We start from the raw sequence: 24,901 nt of genomic DNA on the forward strand, positions 1-24,901 counted from the left end.
GAAAGTCCACATGCTGTGGTCATTATGAGAATCAAATACTGTACTTCACCATCAAGTGGCACCACTATCTCTAAGAATAGCTTAAGATTTTACTTACTTGCCACACACACTGAACTGAATTTCTTCATCTAAGGTGGTGACTAATGGCGGGAGCTGAAGTAACACTTCATATTTAGGCAACACTATCATGGAGAAAGTAAAGGAGGGCAGGTTGACAGAATTATTCACACAGGGTGAAGCGCATCATGTTTCATTCTGCAATATCTGAAATGACCAGCTGAAGAAGGCTGATGCTCATGTAAGTTTTGAAAACCTTGCGTTCAGTCTCAAAAGCCATGGCCGCCTCTAAAGGCACATTCAGGACTACTTTATACTCACCAGTCACAGAAAGGAACCATACAAGCTTCGTGCAAAGTCCTTTCCTTTACAATGCTCTGAATTTGCCTCAATTCTGAGATAGGTTAATTATGCATATAATTATATTATAATTCCATCATCACATTTTCACACTTCAGACAAAGATGCAATGCAGGAGAATGCTCTCAGTGCTGACTCTTGGGCATTCTCAAACAGGTTTTTGTATTTCATTAATATAGAATAATGCACAGTTTACTTCACCATATGGCTATTAGGCCGTAGCAGCTGATGGTTCTGGTCTTAATCTGGGTGGAAAGCCAGCAGTGCCATCTTATTTATTATCATTTTTCTATATAAAAACTGATATTTGTTGTTGATAAGTGGCATTTAAATGTTCACAGTAATAGTAGTAGTACAGTATATCTTATCAACCTCTTTCACTAGATCAACATGAACTGAGTAATCATGAGAGCTGGTGTAGCCCAGTAGTTAAGGGCCAAACTAGATGTAATATTAAATGTGTTTGGCCTTGTGACAGCCATGCAAGGCCTAAATTAGGGGGCATGTACCCCTTACCTTGACCCTTTACTCCCATGCTGTTTCCCACCAAAAATCCTTCCCAAAGCTGTTTTGGGTCCCTATAGCATATTGTCACAGCATAATACAAGACTATGTTGATCACACCATCTACTGATGATCTGCATGTGTGAGACAACCATTGAAGCTCTATGGCCACGAATACTGAAGCGCTTTTATATCACCTGACATAATATCATCTGATATCATCGGTGCTCTCCACTGGAGCCAGTTCTACTTCAAATGTGCTTGGAAAATGGAAAGAACCCAAAAGCACTTTCTTGTCAACATTCATGACTGGTTGTAAGCAAAGTGATGGTTTCCGTTTGCCCCAACTATTTGGGCTTTTCATTTGTCATTAAGACACCAAATCTCTTGAACTCTCAGCCAGTATGCATGTTCAGGTTTGAACTCCCTCCCCCACAGGAAAGGAAATATACAAAAAACATTCCACTGTGCCTTCCTATTACACATAGTTTCCCTTTCAATTTCTTGTGACATTTGGTGATTAATACGTCTGAGTTCAAGACTGGAGATATAATGCCGTTACTTTACCCCTATGTGCTCCCTCTCTTCCTTCCTCATTCTGTAGCTGTGGCATGTGTAAGAACTGAAAGCAAGGTTGAATGAAAAAAGCAGACCTATTAAACCTGAATGGATCATTGCTCCCTCAAGACCGGTTTTGTAGTCCATTGTACTTGATTGAGACAGATGGCAAACAGAATGAAATGGGTCCTAATCATTATGTTTTACTGTTCATCCTAAAATGAATGCACACTCTTGACTGAGATGTAAGTAGGTAAGCAAATCCATTTAACCTTAATCTTTAATCTTGCAAGAAATATGGTCTTCCCTTGAATCTTACCATATTCCTCCACTTTGAATTCTCGTTGTTTTAGATAACTGTCTCCCACTTTGATGGTATAACTTCCCAGGGCTGCTTCAGAGGCTAAAGGGAAGGACAAATCCACAATGCCTTGTTGGGACTTCACATTCACCCACTGGCCAATCCGGTTCTCATTGGGATCCTGTGCATGAGAATAAGACCAAAAGAACTGTGATGCAGAGTCAGCTGCAGTTGTCAGCAACATTGAGATGCACAGAACAGGATGTACAAAATACTGATGAAAGGAGCATATATGTATGGGTGTGATGGAGAATTAAATATGTTAAATGTGCTTTAGCTATTAGGTATTGGGGCTATTCTCACAATCAAAGAAAATCGGGCTAGCCTCCACTAGCCCAATTTTCTGCGATCGTGAGAACCACTGGGCTCAGCTACGAGCCCGGTGGTTCTAGAGCGGATAACCCGCTCAAGAACCCCTGCCCTAAAACCAGGTTTGTGGAGCGAGCACAAGAAGATCATGAGGTTTTGAAGATCATGAGTAGCCGCGGCGCGGCTTCACACCGCGTCTACTCACGAGAAGACCCCCAGAGGGGAGGTGAAAAGCCGCCCGGCTCCGAGGGTCTCGCCAGCATGCTTGCACAGGGCATGCTGGAGCTTTCAGGGGCCAATTGGCCCCCGCTTCCCCCAGCCCCCGCTGGCTCCGTCACGGAGCCGGCAATCATGTGGGAGGCCGATCTGGCCTCCCAGGGCTCCCTCCCCGCCCCAAACCGGGTCTCACTGATTGTGAGACCCGGTCCATTGTGTTACATTGTGTTTTTATATTGTGTTATAAACACAAAAACATAATATAACACAATGTAAACATTGTGGGCATTTACCACAATGGAAACATAAAAAAAGAAACATAAAAAAGGATCAGGCCAAGTCCTGTGCTCTGTTTCTCGTAGTGGCCCTCCACAGTGCTTCTGGGAAGCCCCACAAGCAAGTGGTGAAGCATGTTGGTCCCCGGAACTGGTATTCAGAGGTGTACAGCCTCTGAACCAAGGTAGCACATCAAGACTAGTTGCCATTGAGAAACTTGCCCTTCTTGAATTTGTTCAACTCTCTTTTAATGCCATCCAAGCCGGAGTCCATCACCACATCATGTGGCAACAAATTCCATTGACTAATTGTGCACTGTGTGAAGAAACACTTCCTTTGTGCTGACCCAAGTTTCATTGCTGACCTTAGGTTCTAATGTGTATGTAATCACCTATGATCTGTAGGATTCTGGCAAGGACAGAAGACAATTCTGCCCCTCCTCTGTTTCTAAGGATTTCTGCTCAAGTGCAGATTTATAGCATAATTCTCCTCACAACTTGGCAGTGTAAGATATGTGAATGTGTATATTGAATTAGTTTGTGTATGTTCCTTTAAGTCAGGTTGAAGGGAAGTGTAATCCCTGTATGTATCCAATTCAAGCAGGTTTGCTCAGTTTGCCAAAGATATACTAGAGTATGCATGCCAGATATACCAGATTATATTGTCGTAACAATTCATATTCATACACACACACACACACACTTATAAACTGAATAATAAAGTTGGAGCGAGCCTTGTAAGCAATCTAGTCCAGCCACTTGTTTGATGCAGGATATCCAGAGCTAGAGGATTCCAACAAGAGAGTTGTCCAGCTACTTAGACCTCTGATGAAGGAGAAGTCACTACCCCTCTCAGTAATTGGCTCCACTGTCAGTCTTCTCAAATAAAGAGGTTTTTTCTAATGTTTAGTCAAAATCTACTGTCCTGTAACTAAGCCCAATAGTTCTAGTCCTGCCTTCTTGGATAGCAAACAAGAAATGTGATAGCCCTTCAAGTATTGGAAGAGTGCTGTCATGTCCTTTCTGTCGTTTCTTCTAGAGGCTAAACATGCCCAGTTCCTTCAATCTTTACTTGACTTTTTTTTACCAGAATCCTGACAATCTTGGTTGCCTTCCTATGAATACTTATCTGTGAACAAGGTTGTCCTTTTAAAATATATTAGTTATGTGGTTGTATAATTAAATAAATTAGTACATTAGGTTAGTATAATGCTAATTCAGATTACATCAGTGGCAACTGCTGCCTCTAGAGGCTGGGGGTGTGGGTGGAGGGGAGGGGAGGGAGCCAGGGGTAACCATAGATGGAGCTAATAGTAGACAGGTCCAAATAGTAAGTTAGAAAGGATCAGCCCGTGGTTTTCTCCAACTGTAAAGTTATTTATTTGTCTCAAACAAAATCTCCATCATTCACACCAGCACTTGGCAGTTGGCTATTTAGTGCTAATTTGGTGCTAAATGTGCCCCTTGGTTGGCTGTGAGTAAATAAATCCTGCCCTTAGAATGGTTAATTGTAGGTGTCCGTATGGAAAGTAGCAATGCCCTCTCTCTCTCAAGTCCCCATGCTTCTTCTTCTTCTTCTCTTCAGCAGATCTATCTCGTCTTCTATCAGCATGGCCTCCAATTCTCTTCCTTCTTGCAATCTCAGCCCTCTCCTCCTCACCCCATGCAGGACTAGGTTAAGATCAACTGAAGGGGGTGGAATTGGGAGTCTTCATCACCTATTTTCAGGTAGCATCTGCATACACACATTTTACACTGCTTGAAAATTCCACAGTGTGTTTGGCCACACACAGAGCCCATTAATTTCCTTTGTTCTCACAAATATGCACACACAGTGCATACTTCAATTTTTAAAAAGCAAGCCTTATTTCTCCCTTTCTCACAATATAAACATTTCTGAGATATGTCCTTGGGCTCTAATCCTATGCACACAGCAGTTACTTGGAAGTAAGCTCCAAGGAGTTCATTAAGGCTTTACTTGGAATAAACTGCAAGTAGCTTGAGAGAATCCTTAGGTTGCCCATGAAGAGAAGGCAATAATCTCAGAATTCTTAAAAAATAAGCAAAAATGTCTGCATTAAAGACACACACATTTCAAACAGGATAAGTCTGAAACTATTCAGTTAGTAATTTCAGTCAAAATGCCTGGTTTTATTTGGAAGTTATAACCCGCTCCCTCTCCTTCACCCTCAAGAGAAGTGAAAGACTAAGAGAAAGATAAGGGAGCTTTTAACAGGCTTTTCTTAAAGTCTCAGAACAAGAGAGAAGATGGTGGGCTGCTTGCTTGTTAGTAAAAGGCCCCATTTTGAGTTGAAACGTTTCGAGTGTTTCAAGTGCCATATTGGAGGCCTGTTTTTCCCTTGCTGATTGGTTTTCTGGCACTGGCTTCTGTAGTGAACGGCCCCTCCTTCCCCTAAAGAGTGAACCAGAAGTGAACCCTGTCCTGACGGTCCTGTCCTGACCTCTAGAGATCAGCCACTCAGCACACAGTGGGCGGGACCTTGAGGGCCTTGCAGTAGGAAGAGAAGGGTTTCTTTGTTCTCAGTTGGAGCCAGGCAGGGTGAACAATAAGTTGGTTCACAACAACTTACATCCACAACAACTTACAACAAGCTTGTAAACTCCTTGCTTCTTGGTTGGCTTGTTATCATACAAATCAAGTGTTGTCATGGGCAACTATGCCCCAATTGACTGGGGGTGGGGGAGCAGGAGGGAAGGGGGAGGCCAAACAAACAAAAAAAGGAGGGAGTTTCAAAATGTATTTAAGGGGACTCTGGGAAGCAGAGAGATCTTAGTGTGACTGTCTCTTGAGGATAGTACATCAGAGGATTGGATTTAGAGACTGCAGCAGCACTGAGAGCAGACTGGTGGTGGTGGTCTGTCCATCTGCCTGGCCCAGTATAGAGACAGACAGAGAGTGCCTGTTGGCTTTTCTGTCTCTCTTTTTGATTTCTTTTGCACTGCCAACAACTATTTTCCTTTCCTTTTCTATTTTTCCAATTATTATTATTTAATTGTACCAGCAGCCCCAGTGGCTTGAACTGGGTGCTGCTTTGAATTTTTTCTTCTTCTGTGGATTTCTTCTTCTTCTTGCTTGTAGCCAGCCCCTAGTAGCTTTAATAACTGGGATGCTGAGCTGACTGTTATTCTTTTCTCTTGCAGCCCCAAGTTGCACCTTTGCACTGCTGCTGTGTGCCTGGACTGCACTTCATTTAATTGTTTTTGTAGCCTGGTGTGTGTTGAGTGACTTATGTCTGGTGCCCAGCCTGCCAGGCTCTCCCTGTTTTTCCCCCATGGTGTTTTTCTTTTTTGATTTTTTGGGTGGGTGGGGGCCCACCTGCTGGCATCCACCTGCCCTCCCCTCAGCTGTTGAGTCCCAGTGTCTGCTCGGTCCAAGTTGCTCTGAAAGTAGCATCTGGCCAGACTCCAGCAGAAGAAACTGGAAGGTAAATAAGCCCCACCAATTCCATTCCTTGGTGAGGTTTAGAGAACTTAAGAGTTCTTTAAATAGGGGCTAGTTTGGGGAAGGGATTAGGTAGGTGCTAGGACTGTAGCAGAAGCCTTCTGATGCCACAGAAATCCCCTTCCCTTCCCTTTGACTTATTCCATTGTTGCTTGCTCCCGCGAACCCCCCCCCCAATAAAGCCTGCTTCTTTATTTGTGTGGGATTTAATTTTCTAGCTTTTGTGTGTGCTCTACAGTCCTATAGATAGTACTGTGTGTGGCACACAGCATAAATAGTACTGTAGCACAGTATAAATGGCTCTCTGGGAAGCCAACCCTTCACCGATGGTTCATGGTGACCGAGAATGCTGCAAACATAGTGAGGGCAGCTGAGCAGATTCAATTTGTGACCATCCATTGTGTGGAGCGCACTCTGAACCTGGTTGTGCGGGATGTGGTTGGCCCTTCTAAGGCTGTGGCCAGGCAAGACATCCCTGCTGCTGGCACTAGGTGCCAGTCTGCTGTTGCCACAGTTGCTCTTGTGAAGAGGTGCTGCAAGATAGCAACTTTCTTCCACTGGAGCGAAAAGGATAGGCGGATGCTCACGGAGAGGCAGCTTGAGCTCAGCCTACCTGAACACCTGATCCTTCAGGATGTTCCGACCTGGTGGAACTCCACCTTTCTCTTGCTCCAGTGCCTGCAGGAGCAAGAGGTGGCATTCCATGGCCTGGCAAGGAGGCATGGTTTAGAAGTGTGTGGCCTATCCACTCAGGACTGGACACTCATTTCTGAGGTTATCTTGGCACTTGAGCCATTCTTAGCTGCCACAGACAGCTTGTGTGCCGAGACAGCAATGCTGTGCAATGCTTTGCCTGCTGCAGGGCTCTTCTCCTTGAGAAGACAATGGATGAGCTCCAGTCCATGCTGAACATTGAGGAAGCAATTGTCTTGGAAGGTCAGCTGAGGACTGGAGTGGTGGATCAGCTCAACACACCCTTTTGTACATTGGCAGTACACACCTTTTTGTACATTGGCAGTACAATCCCAAGCACCAAAGGCAAAGCTGTCACCCCTGCCCAGCTGCCCAGGTGGAGGGACCTCCTGGTTGAAGAGGTTAGGTGAGCCAAGGAGAGGAGGCTGGAGTGCAACCAGGAGGAGGGTGCCGGAGCGCCTACTGCTAGTGCACAGTCCAACCCTAGCAGCAGCAGCATCACCGCCTCCCAGTCCTGCAGCGTGGTGTCCCTGGCAGGACTAAGGGAGCCAGTGGTTCTGCCTCAGTGTTCCACCTGCTGGTTCACAGAGGGGTTCCTTGGTGCATTGCCAAGAGTACGGAAGGAGCCCTTGGACCAAGGAAACATTGCAATCTGAATAGTAATATGCTCTTTGCTCCACATGTTTTACTAGCCAGCATCTTGAGACTGTACACTGTTGAAATGAATATTGGTATGGTATTTTGTACTGAGAAAGGATGTAATCTTCCACTGTTTGGATAATGCATTGGAATTCTATTTTTAAAATCTATATAGAAAAAAAAATCTATATAGAAAAATTAAATTAAAATATTTACTGTAAGATTGCAACAGTCAACAGCTCTGCCACTATATTATTTTTCAGGCTGTACGAATTTCTGCCTCAAAGAGAGAAGCAAATACTGTGCTTTCTAGGGAACTGAAATGTACTCCAAACACCCTCAAATTCCCTTGTTTGCTTTTTAGTGCTGTTTGCAGTCATTGTTTTCTAGGGGTGCTCTGCTGGCACTCTTTCTTCCCTCCCTCAACTTTTCTCTCTGTGCAAACAGTCCTCTCCCTGCTTACCACCTTTCAGCCTGATTCTCCACACAGAGAAGGGCATTGAGAAAGCCAGTGAGCAGGGTGTTGCTTCCAAAGCACTACTTGCAGCATGATATTTGCACTGTAGATTTGCCTTCCCTCCCTCCAAGTAAATATTTCTTTCCTTTTGGCAGTGCACTCCAAAAAAATCTCTGAAATGGAGGGCACTATCAAAGGGTTTTCATATCTGTTGAAAGCATTTGTGAAAATAGCACAATTTCAGCACAACTCAAATTCTTTCACACCCAGAGTTCTAGGATGATATGTTTACACTATAAATTCAAACTGTTTTCAAACCTGTTTAACAGTAATGATTCACAGAAGGGACCTTTGGAATTGTAATACTGTGCAGGGGCTCATGATTTTAAAAAAAATCACAAAACTATAGTTTCAAGTCAGGATGTACATGAATCTAATGTTGCGATTCGATTTGAGTTCAAATCAGCCTGATTCGATTTGAGAATTGAATTAAGTCAACCTAATTTCCTGGTTTTTACAATTAAAAAGTATTATTATTGCAATCGGTGATAATGGGGAATCAAACCAGCGCATAATTCCCCTAGGGGTACCAGAATGGTTGGTGGTATGGCCCCATGGATGTCAACTACCACCCAACCCCCAAAGCAATCAGTCAAAGGGGTGAATCTTAAGGAATTTTTATGTATTTATATTCTCATTACAAACTGAGAATCCACAACACATAAAAATTACTATCTGGGCCAGGCAAAGAGCATCTGTGCCTCCAGCCAGCCTACCCACCGCCACTGTCCCCCACCTCACCGCATGCCCGGCTTTCTGGCCGCCTGGCCACTTCTCCCCCCGCACGCTTCTGCCACACACACACCCCTTGCTTTCTGGATTGCAAGCTGGTCGGAAAGCCAGCCTGCTACCTCCTCCCAGCAACCAGGCCAGGCTGGCCTGCCGCCGTCTCCTGCTCCCGGCGGCCGGGCCTCCTCCTGTTCCCGGCGGCTGGCCCGACCTGCCGCTGCTGCCATTGTCTCCCTGTCCCCATTGCTATCTCCCAGGCAGCTGCTCTCGCAAGAGCTGCCACGCATGGGATAAGCAATGGGTACGCCTACAAGAAACAAATATATAGATTATGTAAAAATACATAAAACCTCCTTAAAATTCACCCCATTGCCCAATTGCTTTTAGGGCTGGGTGGTAGCTGACACCCATGGGGCCATACCACCCAACCTGTTTTGGTGTTCCTAGGCACTATCTATGGGGAATTATGGCCCAGTTCAAATCCCCATTATTCCTTATGGCAGAAATATACATTTTTTAAAAACCCATCATGGCAGAGAAGCTAGAAGGGCTGGCATTGCGGAGTGGGGGGATGGAGGCTTGAATCATCAAAACGATTCAAGCTGAATCCAGGGTGATTCATTTCTACTTCGAATCTAGTCAATATCCTCAAGAAGGGTGATTTGATTCAAGGTTGAATCACTTGAATCAACCAGATTTGAGTTGGATCGATTTGGCCATCCCTAGTTTCAAGGGAATTTATAGTGCTTTAAACTAGTAATGCAGTTATACTCTAATGTCAAATGGCAAGATGTGGCACAGAAGACAATGTCAATATGGTGATTCCTAGTTACTTACTATCAGCTCTACCAAAGGGATCTGCAAAGGAAAGAGAGAGAGAGGCAAATTAATATAATAAACAGAACAGACATCAGTTCCCAGAACACTCTACGGAACCAGTCATGAACGGGTAGGCTGTGCCTTGCCTGTACCTTTAAATTGGCTTTAGTGGCTTATGGAGGCAATTGCAGCCCATCCCTCAGAAGAACAGAAGGTCTGGGTCAGGCTTGACTGGCTATTTGCCTCAGTCACCAACTTCAAGTGTGTCTTTCCAAAAGCAGCCACCTCTGCCATGGTGATGGCAAGAAGAAACAATGCCAGTGATGCCACTACTGCTGCCCGCTATACCTATTTCATGGAGTACTGCTTCCCTGGAGCAATCTGGACCAAGGCTGTCTCCCTACAATGACTGGTTATTTTAAATCAATGTGTTTCCCAGCCACACACACCTCTTGAGTTCTGTGCTCCCTTAGAATTTCCAGGCCCAACCCTGAGCTGGCCTCTGTACAACTGCTGCACAAAATGCAACATGCATTGGTTTCCCCATAATAGGTCTGTCCAAAAGATCCAGTTCAACCAGTCATCCAACTGCTTGAGGAGGAGTATGAATTCCTCACCAGCATGCTGTTCTGTCCCCACACAGTCACATGGGGGCAGAATGTCTAAACTGACCATAATTGTGCAGTTAAAATAATACTTCAGAGTCTTGTTTTAATCACCCAGTTGGGGCAGGTCATACATTCCAACCCCCATGTGACTATGCATGGATAGGGACAGCATGCTGGTGTGGAGGTAGGGACATGTATACACATGTTCGTCCTCACATGATGGGAGGCCAATTAAATGGTATCACCAAAACAGTCCATAACGCTGCAATAATATGAAAATCTACACCTGAGAGAATTTTCCTTTTTAAGCAACTCTTTCTATGCAAGCTACAGGAATCTCTAAGCTGGTGAATCGGGCAAAACTATTTTATTAGTCAACAATAATCCAGCTTACCTCAGCAATCTTCTTTCTTTCTGCCCAGTTCTTCTGTGGTCTCTCCTTACTTGGACTCCAAGCCTTCACTACCCACTGCCTTTCCAAGTTTCTCAGTGTGTGTCACCTCTGCCTAATGTGGAGTACTTTCTTTTGCCACCCTGACTCTCAACTAGACTTGCAAGATTTGAACAACCTCCTGTTCCCCCCATGCAGGACAGCTGTGTGGTCTGCAGTGTTGGAGGGGAAGGGTTTGACTAAACCCAGTTATAACAGAGCCAGCATGAGCAGTAAAAGTTGAACCCATTAAAGAGTAGCTTGAGACAGTTGTTTAAGATCCAAAGAAAATAAACTTTATTGTGGAAGTTACATTCTTGGATAGAAAGTCTGTATGCTTGAGCTTTCTGTCTTCATAGTATAGAGAAGAGGGAGAGGGAGGGAGGGAGGGAGAGACAGGGAGAGGGAGAGAAGGAGAGAAACTGCAGAGTCTGCAGCAGAGAGGGGAGCAAAAAGCAGACTGGTCTCAAGAAGGCCGTGGGAATATCAGTCTACCGATCACAGAAAGCCAGATCACTCAAAGAGACAACAAGATGGCACATTTCATCACTGCCACTATTCCTAATGCCCCTAGTGGTCACTTGGATAAAAGGTACTAAGGGTCTATGCTCTGGGAGTTCCATCTCCAACATGCAGCAATTAGTAGGCAATCATCTTTAGCTCCAAATCATGAAAAGTTTCACCTGCTGATTTCTGCATATCATACTTTTTTAAAAGGCCTTAACAAGATAGTGAGGCTATTCACACGATTGTAGAAAATTGGGCTAGCCTCCGCTAGCCCGATTTTCTACAATTGTGAGAACCACCGGGCTCGGCTGCGAGCCCTGTGCTTCTTGAGCGATTAACCCGCTCAAGTAGCCCTCCCCTTAAACTGGGTTTGCGGAGCGAGCGCTCCACAAACCCGTGTTTTGGGATCGTGAGTAGCTGCGGTGTGGCTCCGCAGTGCGGCTACTTACATGTAGACCCCCGGCGGGAGGCTGAAAAGCAGCCTCCCAGCTCGGGGGGTCTCCCCAGTATGCCCTGCGCGCTCGCATAGGGCATACTAGAGCTTCCGGGGGCCCCGAGCTTCCGGGGGCCACGCGGCCCCCGAACTCCCCAGCCCCCGCCAGCTCCGTCATGGAGCTGGCAGTTGTGTGGGCAGCCAATCTGGCTGCCCAGGGCTCCCACCCTGCTCGTCTGCAGACTTAGCTTTCCAAACCTGGTCTCACTGATCGTGAGACCCAGCTCAGTGTGTGTTTGGCAACCCTATTCTCAACCAGTATCCCTGCTTATATGGCACTCTTACCTCACCACTCCACTGTCCGCCTGTCAGCTACATACACACAGCCACCCTTTTAAACCTTCTCTTTTCTAACTTGCCTAGCTCTTCATTTTCTTCTGTCTCTCCCCTCTCCCCTCCCCCAGATCCCTGTTTTAGTAGTAGTAATAACTACTACTATTCATAGTTTTTCAGCCCATTGCATGCTATGTCCTCTTCTTTTAGCTACATTGCTATTGGGCTCAGCTTTCCTAGCTCCTGGGATCTCCAAATTCCAACTGAAATGCCAACTGAATTTCTTAGGGGTGAATCACACATAACAGCAGCCCGTAAGTTTCACATGAGCACTCGCAGCCAAGGAGTGCATGCTCCCTGCAATTCCTCTTCAAGCTTCTACTTCGTTTCCAGGTTTGGATATGCCAAGATTAATCATGATGTCCAAACCCTCCAAACTCCAAATAGTTTGCATATCTTTTGTCAAGGAAGAAACCTGAAGCCTATATGAGATTTGAATTAAGTTATAGATGTCAGGTGCCCTGACTGAAGTATATACTGAGATTGCTGTATTTGGGCATCACAACCAATCTCGACATATCAGAACCTGGAAAGGAAGCAGAGGCTCACATAGTGATGGGGGAGCTTGCACGAATCTCACTGTTGTATGTGAACCTGCCCTAGTCTCCTTGGCTGGTCCCCAAAGTTCTCTGAGGCGGCAGCTTCACCTTTAACTTCCCAAGCTGGAATAATGCAAAGTTTCAGCTCTATTTCCATTGAAGTGCAAAAAAAATTATCAGTCATGGCTCTTTTTGGTTGAGTTGATCTAATGCTTACTGGAATGTTTAAAAGCATTCCATCTGCTGAGGGAAACTGACAGTCATGGAATTTTTGAGCCCTATTTCTGCTGAACCACTAAAAATAAAAAACAAAACCTTGTCCAGTCTGAGATATTGAATAGGCCTATGAAATCATAACATGGAAACACAGTTCCCTACAGGCATAGGCTGGTGGTAGCAGCAAAGTCTTGGGATTAGTACTGAATTAGTTTGGTAACTTGTGTCTCTTTGCATTAAAATTACCTCAGCAGACAGCCAAAATCTTAGGATTTGTGGAACAAGACTCTGGTAATGGTTTGAGTGGTATATTATAAGGATGTGATTATTCATTTTTTCAGCATTTCCTGAGACCACTTGAAGTGTCCATTACACCACCAAATGAGGAAACCCAAAACTAGAGGTTTGTGGCACAAAAATCTCTATGTGGTTAAGTGGGAAGATCAACATATTGAGGCAGTGAGACTCGCCAAAATGAGGTCTGCGGGGAGAGCGGGCTTAGCCTGCTCTCCCCGCAGACGATCACCAATGGAGCCTTGGGTGGCCGGATCATCCACCCACTCGACTGCTGGCTCCATCATGGAACCAGTGGGGGCTGTGGGGATCAGGGGCTGCGCAGCCCCTGGAAGTTCCAGGATGCCTCGCAAAAGTGCACGGGGCATCCTGCAGAGACCCCCAAGCCTGGGAGGCTTGCAGCCTCCCAGTCAGGGGTCTACTCGTGTGTCGCCACACCACGCGGTGACACACGGTCAAAAAGACAAGGTTAACAGAACGAATCTCGGCTAAGGGGAGGGGTACTTTGGGAGGTTTGCTGCCAGGTAGAGGTTTGGGGAGGACATAATGCTGTTATTCATTTGTTTGTTTGTTTTGTGGTTCAGAGGAAATAAATCCCAAAGATTCAAAGACTTACAGTTTCCCTCAGCATAGTTTCCCCCAGCAAGCATCAGCCTAACTCAATGAACAACAAATTGATGCCACAACATTTCCTGGCATCGTTGCCACCATGATTGTCACAACACTTATTTGTGCATTATAATATCAATCTTAGAGGCCATGTACACAGCCAAACTCTCTGGTGGCTAGGGCGGCCTGGGGGGAATGCAGGAGGGTTGGTGGGAAGGCTGGGGGAAAGGCAACCCTAACCCTGCCATCTCCCACACGAGCACATGGCCTGCAGTTCTCTGGCGTGCCACACACCCACATGATCAGCATGGCGGAGCTTACGGGATTGGGATCTAGAGGAGGAAGTCCTTCAGTATCCCACATGTATTGTGCAGGAATCCGAGAGGCTGCCCATGGCAATGCTGCAGCTTTTGATTTCCTGGTCGCTCTTTAAGTGGCACTCCGCAGTTATAGGGAAGCTGGACTGCCGGGAGCTGCACCAAAGAGCCCCAACTGCACACACAATGCAAAAGTAAGATGGGGCTTTGCCCCTTTGTGTTAAGGGATGGGTTACTTACTTAATAGAGTAGACCTGCTCTTCAGCAGTAGGGAGGGAGCGGTTCCATATGAGCCTTGGGACACCAGGTTTCCCCACTCCTACCCTGCTGCAGCTGATTGTGTGGATGACCTCTTAATGTCCTCCAGAACCCCTATATCCAGTTCATAAGGGAATGACAGCATGAGAAACTCACAGGAAGTCTCCCCCCACCCATTGAAATGGCAAAATGTGTATCCCTGGCCTAGTTCTGTACTTTTAAAAAGTCGCAATAGACCTTCCTGATTGTTGACATTTCTGTGAGGACCGGAAGTTTTTGGTTAATTGATACTTTAGAATATGACAGCAATACTCACCTCATCTTCAATGGCCTTAAATTCTTCATCAAGCCTCAGAATTCGAAACTTTGCTGGAAAAGAAGATATATTATTTGTAGCTCTTTCAGATTTTTCAACTTGCTCAGCATTTTCCTCTTTCCAATATTTCATATTGCTATAACTAAACACTAAGAAGTTGATTGATACCTCCCCCCACCCCCATTTTGCAAAACAGCTCTACAACTAGTTTAGCTTGCATTATTATTTTATGCTAATCTTCAAAGTGTCTGGGCTCTTTTAAAAAATCCCTGTTCTGGTTTAGATCTTGCAAGCAGTGTTCCCTCTAATTTACACTATCAGTGCGTGGAAAGACTTCTGCTCTGGGTGGCATTATCAGTTCATTGTGCGCACATCACACCAACTCACACAGATATATACATTTAAAGAATGCAGTGCGCATGGCACGCTGCGAAAAGTTTTTTATGCCCCCCTCAACATTCTGCGCCGGGGGGAGCCGCTGTCATCTCCCATCCTCCTCCCCCTCCATCAGGGCTGTCCCTGGAGGGGTGCCGGGCTGGAGGCGAATCAGCATTGCGGGGGGGGGGTGCATGTGGATGTTTGGCAAGCCCCGCCCCCTCTGCAGCCACAACCAATGAAAAGGCAGGGGTGGAGCTGCTGCTCAGCGCCGGGACAGACAACAGGCTTAGGAGGCAATGCGACAGCCCAAAAATGGCTGGCAGGGAGGCAGGCTGCCTGGAGGAGGCCGCTGGTGGGCTCAGGAGGCCACCGGTGGGCACGCTGGCAGCAGGGCCCAGCCGAAAATAGCGGCCTGCCACCCGGTGAGGAAGAGGCGCAGAGGCTGAAAATGGCCCATTGCCACACAGAGGGAGAGAAAATGACCCATCATCCAGTAAAGAGGAGGCGCAGCAGCGGGGCCCGGATGTAGGGCAGCGGGGACTGGGGCAGGAGTGAACTGTCGCACAGATGCTCTGTGCGGGTTTCGCTTGTATTTATGATTTTATGTAAAACCAAGACATAAACATTTACAGTATAACACAGCAGAGATGCACCTAGGTAAATTTACCAAACTTCCTCTGATACACTCCTTCTCTTCCCACCACACTCTTTTCCTTCCCACACAACCCCACACCTCCCTCTATACAAACACAGTCTCTCTCCCTCTGATGCACTCCTTTCCTTCCCACCCCACACATCCCTCTACACACTCACTCTCTGATGCATGCCTATCTTCAACTTGTTCCCCATCATCACCAAGAAATGGAAGCCAATGACTCTTGCTAGAAGGAAAGCCATTTCCACCATCTGCCAACTGGTGATTCACCCCCTCGTGGGGGCTTTTACACACGTCACCAATCAGGGCTGTGTTGGATTCAAACTGGTAATTCGCTTGCTCTGAAGATGGTACAGTTTCCCAAACAATTACAAGGCAGTTGGAGAAATCCAGAGGCGGCAGGAGGGGCGAGAGGTTCATCATCCATGGGAGGCTGCTCCGTGCAGAACAAATAAACCTGCTATCTCATCGTGGGCAGCTAGATTTAGTAGAAGGGGCTTCAGTACATGACCACCTACCACTGCATGGGAAGCAGCTTACAGAGAGCAGAAGGAACCCAAGGGTTTGTTAAAGGTGTGGAGCTGACCTCAGGGGATCAGGTCCCTGCCTGGAGAACATTGGGATGGGGCATACACACACACTCCCTCTGATGCTCCCGGCAGAAGTCCCTCCCCCGGCCCTGCCCGCCTCTTCCTGCTGCCACTACCTCCCGTCCTCCTCTGACTGCTTTGGGTTCATCCCCAAATTTTGCTATCCCTCCCCTATTCAGGGAGCAGCAAACACTTCAAGTTCCTCTGGCCGCTGTGCACCACCTCCCTCCCTCCTTCCCAGTCCCCCAGTCGGAACTGGATAAGAAGAAGGCCCGGCCGCTGAGGGAGGGAGAAGGAGGAAGTGGCGCACTGCAGCGGCAAAGCAGCTGGGGAGAGGAGGCAATGGGGCAGTGCTTCCCGGCAGTGAGAGGAGTTGGGCAGCAGGGCGAAACTGCTGTGTGGGGACCTGGGGGAAGGTGCGTGCATGTGCGCACCTTAGAGGGAACAGTGCTTGCAAGGCTTCTCCTTTGCTTCTCCTAATTGCCAACATTGTGTTACTGTATATCACCACACCTTAAAACAGTCACAGACATCTGCCAGTTCCTTTGACTGCTCATGCCTACCTGTCTCTCCAGGCTTGTAAAAGGGCTTATCTGGCTCTATGAGATGCCTTATGTAAGGGTTCTTGACCAATACTTTCTTCCGGCCCTCAAAGCAAACATTTTCGTCCTCTCGGATTAGGACATGTACACGGGCCACTTCTTCTTCTTCTTCCTACACATAGATGAGAAGCCATTTCAACAACAGTAAGGCCAAGAACATAATGGCATTTGGTAGATGTGGAAGATATCTGGAACTTCCTTAAAAACGGGGTGAACTGAATCAAGACCACCCCATCCCTCCAAACCCCCTCCATTTATCACCACCCAAGACAAATATTTTTCTCTTTCCAGGCCTGTCAACCTTCTTCCACCCCCAAACTTCATCCTTGCCTTCCCTATCCAATTTTCTCCTCTGTGATCTCTCCCTTCCGCCCTCCCCTATCATGTTTATTCTTCCAGTGCCCAGAATAGGTTAGAACAAAGGAAACATGTAGGGAGATGCAAAACTTACCATGTGGAAGCTCTTGGAAACAAAGGCTGGAACCTGAAGAGACAATGAGGGATGGATGAGAGGAAAAGTCTGAGAAAACTACAGTAGTACAAAGGTCATAAACTATGTCATAGACTTACACTCAAATCACATTACCCAGAATTAGATTCTATTGCACATTTTGGGGCAGGTATCAGTAAGAGTTATTTTTGTACAAACACAGATCATATGAGGGCTCAGTTGGTCTTCCAGGGTGCTTTCCAGATTAGACCCTGTAACGGGGTCACGACGTATCTGCGAAGTGTGCTTCTGCACTTCCTGTGTTGTGACACCGCAGTCCATATGCTGTCAGCAGGGTGCTGTTCACATTTCTGATGCCTTGTTTTGGATTTAATCACTGCAATTTATTGCTATAACGTCGTATGTCCGGCATTAAGAGGTTGCTGTATTTTCTGGTTGTGAGTTTTCATGAGACTACTCCCCATGCTGGTAGCTTTGTGAAATAGCCTGCTTTTATGTTTTCAATGCAATTTGCCTGAACTGAAGCATTTTGCCGCTGCTGAGCGGGTAATCTGGAAAGCACCCTGGTGAGCAAACTGGGTTAGCACCAGACTTCTGTGTATTGGAGATTGTTTTATAGCTGCTTCTCTCGCAAACACAAAGCAATCTTAAATAGATTTAACTAAGAGTTTATTCAGGAAAAAAATCAATTTTCTCCTCCTTTCCCTCCCTTTTCCCTTCTGACTCCACCCCCCTTACAAGATCCCCATTGGGACAAATTTCTAAACAACAAAACATAAAACATAAATGCAAGCAATATGCATCAGATTCCAAGATGCTGGGTTGTATAAACATGCCCAAGTAGTGTTTATTTCTTGGTCTTTACAAAGATGGTCATAATATTCTTTATATTCTCTTACCATTTCTGCATTAGATGTGGTTAATTTTCTGGTTTTTGTATCTTTTGCTGGAAAAATAGATCTCATCTTTTGTTCTTTAGCAATATAATGAGCTAATAATTTATCTGCTTTGCTGTTATTTCTTTTTTAAAAACCCTTTCGTTTACTACAATTCAAAGCTTTACTAACATCTGCCACATCTATCAGGTCTAATTGTTTCCTAAGAACCATAAGTTCATTTTCACAGTGATAACATATTGAACTTGCTGGCCTTTGGCCATAATAAAAATTGGATTGGATATGATGACATATTGAAGCTTTAACTCTAATTCTTAATCTTTTTAATAATTGCATCTTTTTACTTAGTTCATCTTCCTAGCTGAAATTTGGAAACAGATGCCTCAAATATATGCTTTAAAGGAATCCCAAATTATACCCCATTTAATTTATTTTGTAATATAAATGAAAAATTAATCTCTTGTGCTTGTTTTTATTATTTGTCTCATCTCCTGATCTTTCAGATTGAAGTTATTGTATTTTAGGTATTGAAGTTTCCCCAAGAACAAAGGTTTCCCCAAGAACATGATCTGATACAATTTTTGGACCTATATCAGTTTCTACAATCTCCTTAACTTAGATTGCAAAAATATACCAAAATTAAATCTGTATGGGAGTAACTTTGATGCAGATTAGAGAAAAGGTATAATCTTTCCTTTTTGTTAGTTAAAGTAATGCCAAATATCCTCTAATTGGAATTATTTTTAAAAATACACCTTAAAAAGAAACTATTTGGTAATGGTGTATCATAAGCTGTTGGTTATAGAGAAGAGGAGAGTTGGTCTTGTGGTAGCAAGCATGTAGTGCCCCTTTGCTATGCAGGGTCTGCCCTGGTTTATGTTTGAATGGGAGACTACATGTGCAAGCACTATAAGATATCCCCCTTAGAGGATGCAGCCACTTTGCGAAGAGCAAAGGTTCCAAGTTCCCACCTTGGCATCTCCAAGATAGGGCTGAGAGAGACTTCCGCCTGCAACCTTGGAGAATATTTGCCTGAGAGTATTAAACTGTGATTTAACAAGTTGTGCACATTCTTCCATTACTGATAAATCCAACTCACAACTGCCTTTCCCCCCTTGTGGATCTAGCTGAAATATTAAATACAGAGACTTCTAATCATTAAGACAATCGTGTGTGTGTGTGTGTGTGTGTGTGTGTGTGTGTGTGTGTGTAAAATCTAGAGAAAGAGAGAAAAATACTATACTTGTTCCCACAGTAACTCTTTAAGTATTTGACCTAATTACTACACACAAAGTATTAATTAGTTTCATTTAGTATATTCTTTGAAATTCCAGACTTTCCCACTCCTATAGGGAGAAGGAAATAACACCTAACTCTGCTGCTCAGGGGCGTAGCTATAATTGGGCGAATGGGTTCAAAGAACCTGAGCCGTGCCCAATCAGGAGCCGCCATTAGCGGCCCTGACACACACCCCGGGTCTGACATCAGACGCGGGGGCGGGAGTTTAGCTCCCGAGCGGGGGCTGCACAGCCCCTTCGAGAGCTAAACAAAGGCTGGTGCTGCGTTTGCAGCGCCAGCCAAGAGCGGCTCTTCCCTCCAAAGACAGGGAAGAGTCGCTCCTGGCTGGTGCTGCGAACACAGCGCCAGCCTAACTAGCTCCTGAAGGGACTGCCCGGCCCCTTCAGGAGCTAAGACTGGTGCTGCATTCGCAATGCAGCCCAGAAGCAGCAGGGAAGAGCCGCTCCTGGGCTGCACTGCGAACGCAGCACCAGCCTTTGTTTAACCAGCCTTTGTTTAAGCTGCATGGCCCCTTCGGCAGTTATGCTGCTTCTCCCGAACGGAGCCTCAAGGCTCCGTTCGAGAGCCAGACCACGCCCCCCACGTCTGACGTCAGACGTGGGGGCGTGGCTATCCCCTGCGTCTGATGTCAGACGCAGGGGGCAGGGCTATCGGGGCGCCCGCCGCGGCCACACACAGGCCGCCGGCGGGCTAGCTACGCCCCTGCTGCTGCTGGTTATGAGTTGGAAAGACAACAGTTAGCAAGGCAAATCACTGTGCTATTATGTACCAGTTACACTATTACTAACCAGCTTTACACTAGACCCCAGTTTAACCATTTGTTCAGTATTGGAAGAAGAATTATAACTGTTTAACTACACTCTATGTTTCAGTCATGCATTTATGGAATCTGACTCTCAGTTTTAAAGAGTTATTTCTTGTCGGAACAATTTTGTATGTATTTTGTACATATGCATGTATTTTGTAATGCATAACTTGTTTCATTATTATTATTATTTTTAAAAAAAACATGCCCAAGAATTTAACCCTGTCAAGAATAAAAGTTTGTGTAAGAACCTGTGCCAACCAGTTAACTCACGAGGGAAGTTTTTGCTGAGTCACCCCTCTCACTGAGCTACGAAGCTGACTGGGGTTTTAATCTTTAACTTTTAAGGCATGCAGTTAAAGAAAGGAAAAGGAAAACTCTGGTAGTTTAAACTGCTGTTTAAACCAACTCATTCTTAAAATGCTTTTCTTAACAGGAATTGGAGTGAGTAAAAATCCCCATTCCAAAATTTTGCTTCCCCTTTCTAACAGGCAAAAATATAAAAACTGCTTCCCCGTGTATGCCTGCATGTGGAGAGAGGGAACGATAGCTGGGCTGAGGAGCCCTGTTGACAACGTTTTGCACTAGAGGCTTCCAGTCCCCACTCTCTCCCCCTTTACGGAGAGTTAATAAACAGCTCTGGGAGGTTTGTAAAAATAGAGGAAACCCCTTTTATTAAATTGCTATAAATTAGTGGGGATTAGATTTGCGCTTATTGGTTTCTATTAGAAATGCTTAGCTTGGATCAGGGGCGTAGCAAGGTTGGAGTGGGCCCAGAGACAAGCTTTTAAAATGCTCCCCCCCCCCCGAAGCTCAGCTCATGAAGTAAAGAAATCTTAAATGAGGCCGAATAGTGGTAACAAAAAGCATAATTGTGGACAATGCAAGTTATTTAATGGTACTAGAAAAAGACATGCTGTTCAGGGGTGTAGCAAGGTTGGAGTGGGCCCAGAGACAAGATTTTAAAATCCTCCCCCCCCCGAAGCTCAGCTCATGAAGTAAAGAAATCTTAAATGAGGCTGAATAGTGGTAACAAAAAGCATAATTGTGGACAATGCAAGTTATTTAATGGTACTAGAAAAAGACATGCTGTTCAGGGGTGTAGCAAGGTTGGAGTGGGCCCAGAGACAAGATTTTAAAATGCCCCCCCTGAAGCTCAGCTCATGAAGTAAAGAAATCTTAAATGAGGCTGAATAGTGGTAACAAAAAGCATAGTAAAATTATATATATATATATATATATATATATATATATATATATATATATATATATATATATATACACACATACACACACACACACACACACACACAATGTGCCATCATCCTAACATCATCCTAAATTATAGAACATCATCCTAAATTATTTTTTTAAAGGTTTTGTAAATTGTGGACGATGCAAGTCATTTAATGGTACTAGAGAAAGATATGCTGTTCTGGTAGCTCCAGGTCTTAACACTCACATCCATTTCGGAGGATAAATACAACTGAAAGAAGCCGGGGCGGGTGTGCAACTGGGGGAGTCTGTCATGTGACTTGCCTCTGGGGCCCCCCCAAGGCAGTGCGCCCCCAGACAACTGTCTCCCCTTGCCCTATTATAGTTACGCCCCTGGCTGGATACAAGAAGATTCAAAATACCCAGATCCTCTTTTAGGCAGAACATAATTAATCTTAGTTAATCAGTTACAAGAAACAGATATTTAGGAATTGCAAAGCACCACACAGAAAATAAAATAACTACTAATGCAACATCTGACTAAACATACTTTCTCGAGCTAACTTCCGAAAGCCACAGCCTGGCTTCCTGCCCCTTAATTTCCCCAAAGCCCTGGCGAGATCAAGCTCCTGCAATCCTATCTCTCAAGAATCTGTAGATTCACCTAGAGAGAGAGCATGGTCATCCTTCATATCCTCTCCCCTTGCCAACTTCTCCTTCTCCTTCCTCCCAGCAGCCCCAGGACATGTCCCACCCAACTGGTTGACTGAATGGTCAAGAACTAGAGTCACCAGCCTGTCAATCAAGGACAGGGGTTCACTTCCTGAACTCTATTAGAGTTGGAGGGCTGCTTACTACAGTTTGTTTCTCTTCTTACCCATGCCCCCTTCCCTCTCCACAATGTGGATTATGTCAAGTAGCAATCAAAATCTAGTCCACTAAGGTGGAAGATCATCTATGCCAGGAGCAATGGGACCTTGATATAGATCTGGTACATACAATTAGTAACTCTGAAAGAGGCAGGACCCCAAAACATGTAGATAGATAGTGTCTGATATCCTGACTATTGCAGTGGGCTGACATCCTCTCCTGCAGTGGAAGAAGTATCAGTGCTTCTGAAGGGTTTCAGACTAAAACTGACAGTGTATATGTGTGGCAGTGGCAGCTTGAGCCTGGCTGCTGCTCTGTGATGCAAACTTTCTCACCTCTGCCAATACCCCCATGTAATTGGCTCCACCCTCAGCCTTCCGACTCACCAAACTGGGTGCAAGAGAAAGCACCAATGCCAAACACCCACTTCCTCCTCTAGCAGATAGGAGACATCCAGCATCAGCAGTTTCTTGCACTGCACTGGCTGGCTGGCTGGCTGGCTCTCAGTTGTGCATGTGAGAGAGAGCCAGTAAGCCAGCCTGCGAGCACAGTGAAAGCACACTCTAGCAGGCAGTAGGTATCCAGCATCAGCAATTTTTTGTCGTTTTGCCAGCTTTCTGTCTCTCATAACCATTCTGTACAACTATGTGCAAGAAAGAAGGTCAGTCAGTGCATTTTGCACACATGGAGCCCACTACTCCTTAGATTCTTGATGGGGCAATTGTCCCACCAAGTGGTGGACTTGCATTGATGCAATGCTTCATCAATGTAAGGACCACAAGTCTCTCTCTACTTTGGAGGCTGTATGTGTGCTGCTTTATGTCCTCCATAAAATTCTGGCAATAAGGATGGGACCTTTGAGCCTGGCCTAGGGTTGCCGTATTCAAGCTCCCCAAATCTGGGCACCCCAATTAGCATGGTATGCAAATTAGTCTGTAAATTTGCATGTCAATTTGCATATTATGCAGAATTAGCTGGTGCACTGTCCAGACAACTTGTATTTGTTCTGTAGACAGTATTGCCCTCCAATAGTTGGGGAGGATCTCTTTACCTGACCATTTACCTGAACATTAAACACCCAGACCTTATATCCCAACACTTTCTAATATACAAGTTCAGTTTTTATCCTTGTCTAATAAGTTGTGTGTAGCGCTTTCATGGATTCCTCACCAACTGCAGACTACCACCCCACTCCATTTTCCAACACCTGAATGCTATTTATTGGTGAATAAATATGTTATTTATTGGTTTAAACATTCTAATTTAAATATGCTATGTATTGGTGAAGGTAAAGATACCTGGGTGCTTTCTAGATTGGACACTACAACAGTGTCACTATATGTCCATTAAGTGTCCTTCCATACCGCCTGTGTTTCTACATCGTAGTCCCTGCGCTGTCAGCAAGGTGCTGTTCACTTTCTGATGACTTCTTTCAGGTTTTATCTTTGCGATAGAGCGCTACAACATTGTTAAAAAAAAAAAAAGCTGTATTTTCCAGTGGCAGGGAGGTTCAGCCAGCTAGAAAAGACTGCTCCCCCTGCTTGTGGCTTTGTGCAATGACCTCTCTTTACATTTTCATAACAATTTTCAAACAATTTTGCCAAGCCAGAGTAAACTACCGCTGAACAGCAGGTAATCTGGAAAGCACCCAAGTAAGATTGGTGAAGATACCAAATCAAAGCTCATGCTGAGGAGTGCATTTTCATCACCACTAAATGCTACAACTGACCCTACAAAACTGGTGCTAGGGATTAAAGCTTTCATGCTTGAGCCTTGTCACGGTCACCATTTTCATCCCAAGATAACATAAAATGTAACTCCAAAATGACTCCTTTTGGAGGAGAAGTAATACTAGTATAGGCTGGAAAAGAGCAGGGGGCAGGGAGAATCCATTCATTTGCTTAAAGCAAAATTTAAAAACACAAAAACAAAATATTATCTATAGAAAATAAATGAAGACTACACTACCCCTGCTAACTGGGCAAAGAGGCACCTTTTACCGTGGTGATTCTCTTTATTTAGCAGGGGGAGAGTAACCGGCCCTAAGTTAGAATTAGGTTTTCTAAGCAAACTTGGAGATGCTTTGGTATTCTAAGTAAAATGTAGTTACTTTGGTTTTCTAAAACACATCAACAGTACTTCCAGTGACTGTTGCTGGTGTGTGTCTTAAGTTTCTTTTTAGAATGTGAGCCCTTTGGGGACAGGGAGCCATCTTATTTGTTTGTTATTTCTCTTTGTAAGCCATTTTTGGAAGGGTGGTATAGAAATTGAATAATAATAATAATTATTATTATTATTATTATTATTATTATTATTATTATTATTATTTCTTGTTTACACAGTCAGACAGGTGTTATTGACTGGTTTGTTTTATCCAGACATCGAGTCCTTCCCAAGGACCTGGGATGGCTGAATTTTATTGTCAATGGTTATAGATATTGTCACAGAATATAGGCTGTTCCCAGTAAAACTGCTTTTTGTAATTGACTGATGGTGATTTCTGTGGCCCCTATGGTGTTGAGGTGCTCTTCAAGGTCTTTTAGAACTGCACCCAGGGCGCCAATGACCACTGGGATTATTTGGGTCTTTTTCTGCCACAGCCTTTCAATTTCAATTTGTAGATCTTTGTATTTGGTGATTTTTTCTATTTCTTATTATTATAATATTCTATTTCTTATTATTATTATTATTATTATTATTATTATTATTATTATTATTAG

The 24,901-nt window shown here is 44.8% G+C and overlaps 1 protein-coding gene and 1 long non-coding RNA gene across 9 annotated transcripts in view; both read right to left on the bottom strand.

Annotated features, from left to right (window-relative positions):
* The window catches only part of LOC128345901 (alpha-2-macroglobulin-like protein 1), a 137,573-nt gene that overhangs the window by 107,215 nt on the left and 5,457 nt on the right, over positions 1–24,901 (bottom strand). For 7 of the 8 annotated variants that reach the window (XM_053298538.1, XM_053298535.1, XM_053298536.1 and 4 more), the window contains 6 exons: positions 17,097–17,129; positions 16,607–16,757; positions 14,421–14,473; positions 9,519–9,539; positions 1,799–1,961; positions 98–182 (listed from right to left, as the gene is read on the bottom strand). In XM_053298538.1, the coding sequence (XP_053154513.1) occupies positions 98–182; positions 1,799–1,961; positions 9,519–9,539; positions 14,421–14,473; positions 16,607–16,757; positions 17,097–17,129 (506 nt within the window). Of the gene's footprint in view, positions 1–97; positions 183–1,798; positions 1,962–9,518; positions 9,540–14,420; positions 14,474–16,606; positions 16,758–17,096; positions 17,130–17,995; positions 18,043–24,901 lie in introns of all 8 variants that reach the window. The other variant, XM_053298541.1, reaches the window with a different exon arrangement.
* LOC128345905 (uncharacterized) lies at positions 10,812–14,413 on the bottom strand. The gene is made up of 2 exons (XR_008316693.1): positions 14,087–14,413; positions 10,812–10,969 (listed from the first exon to the last, which is right to left on the bottom strand). It is a non-coding gene; the product is annotated as an uncharacterized LOC128345905 (long non-coding RNA).

The sequence above is a fragment of the Hemicordylus capensis genome, chromosome 2, assembly GCF_027244095.1.
Source record: "Hemicordylus capensis ecotype Gifberg chromosome 2, rHemCap1.1.pri, whole genome shotgun sequence".
In the NCBI taxonomy this organism is placed as follows: domain Eukaryota; kingdom Metazoa; phylum Chordata; class Lepidosauria; order Squamata; family Cordylidae; genus Hemicordylus; species Hemicordylus capensis.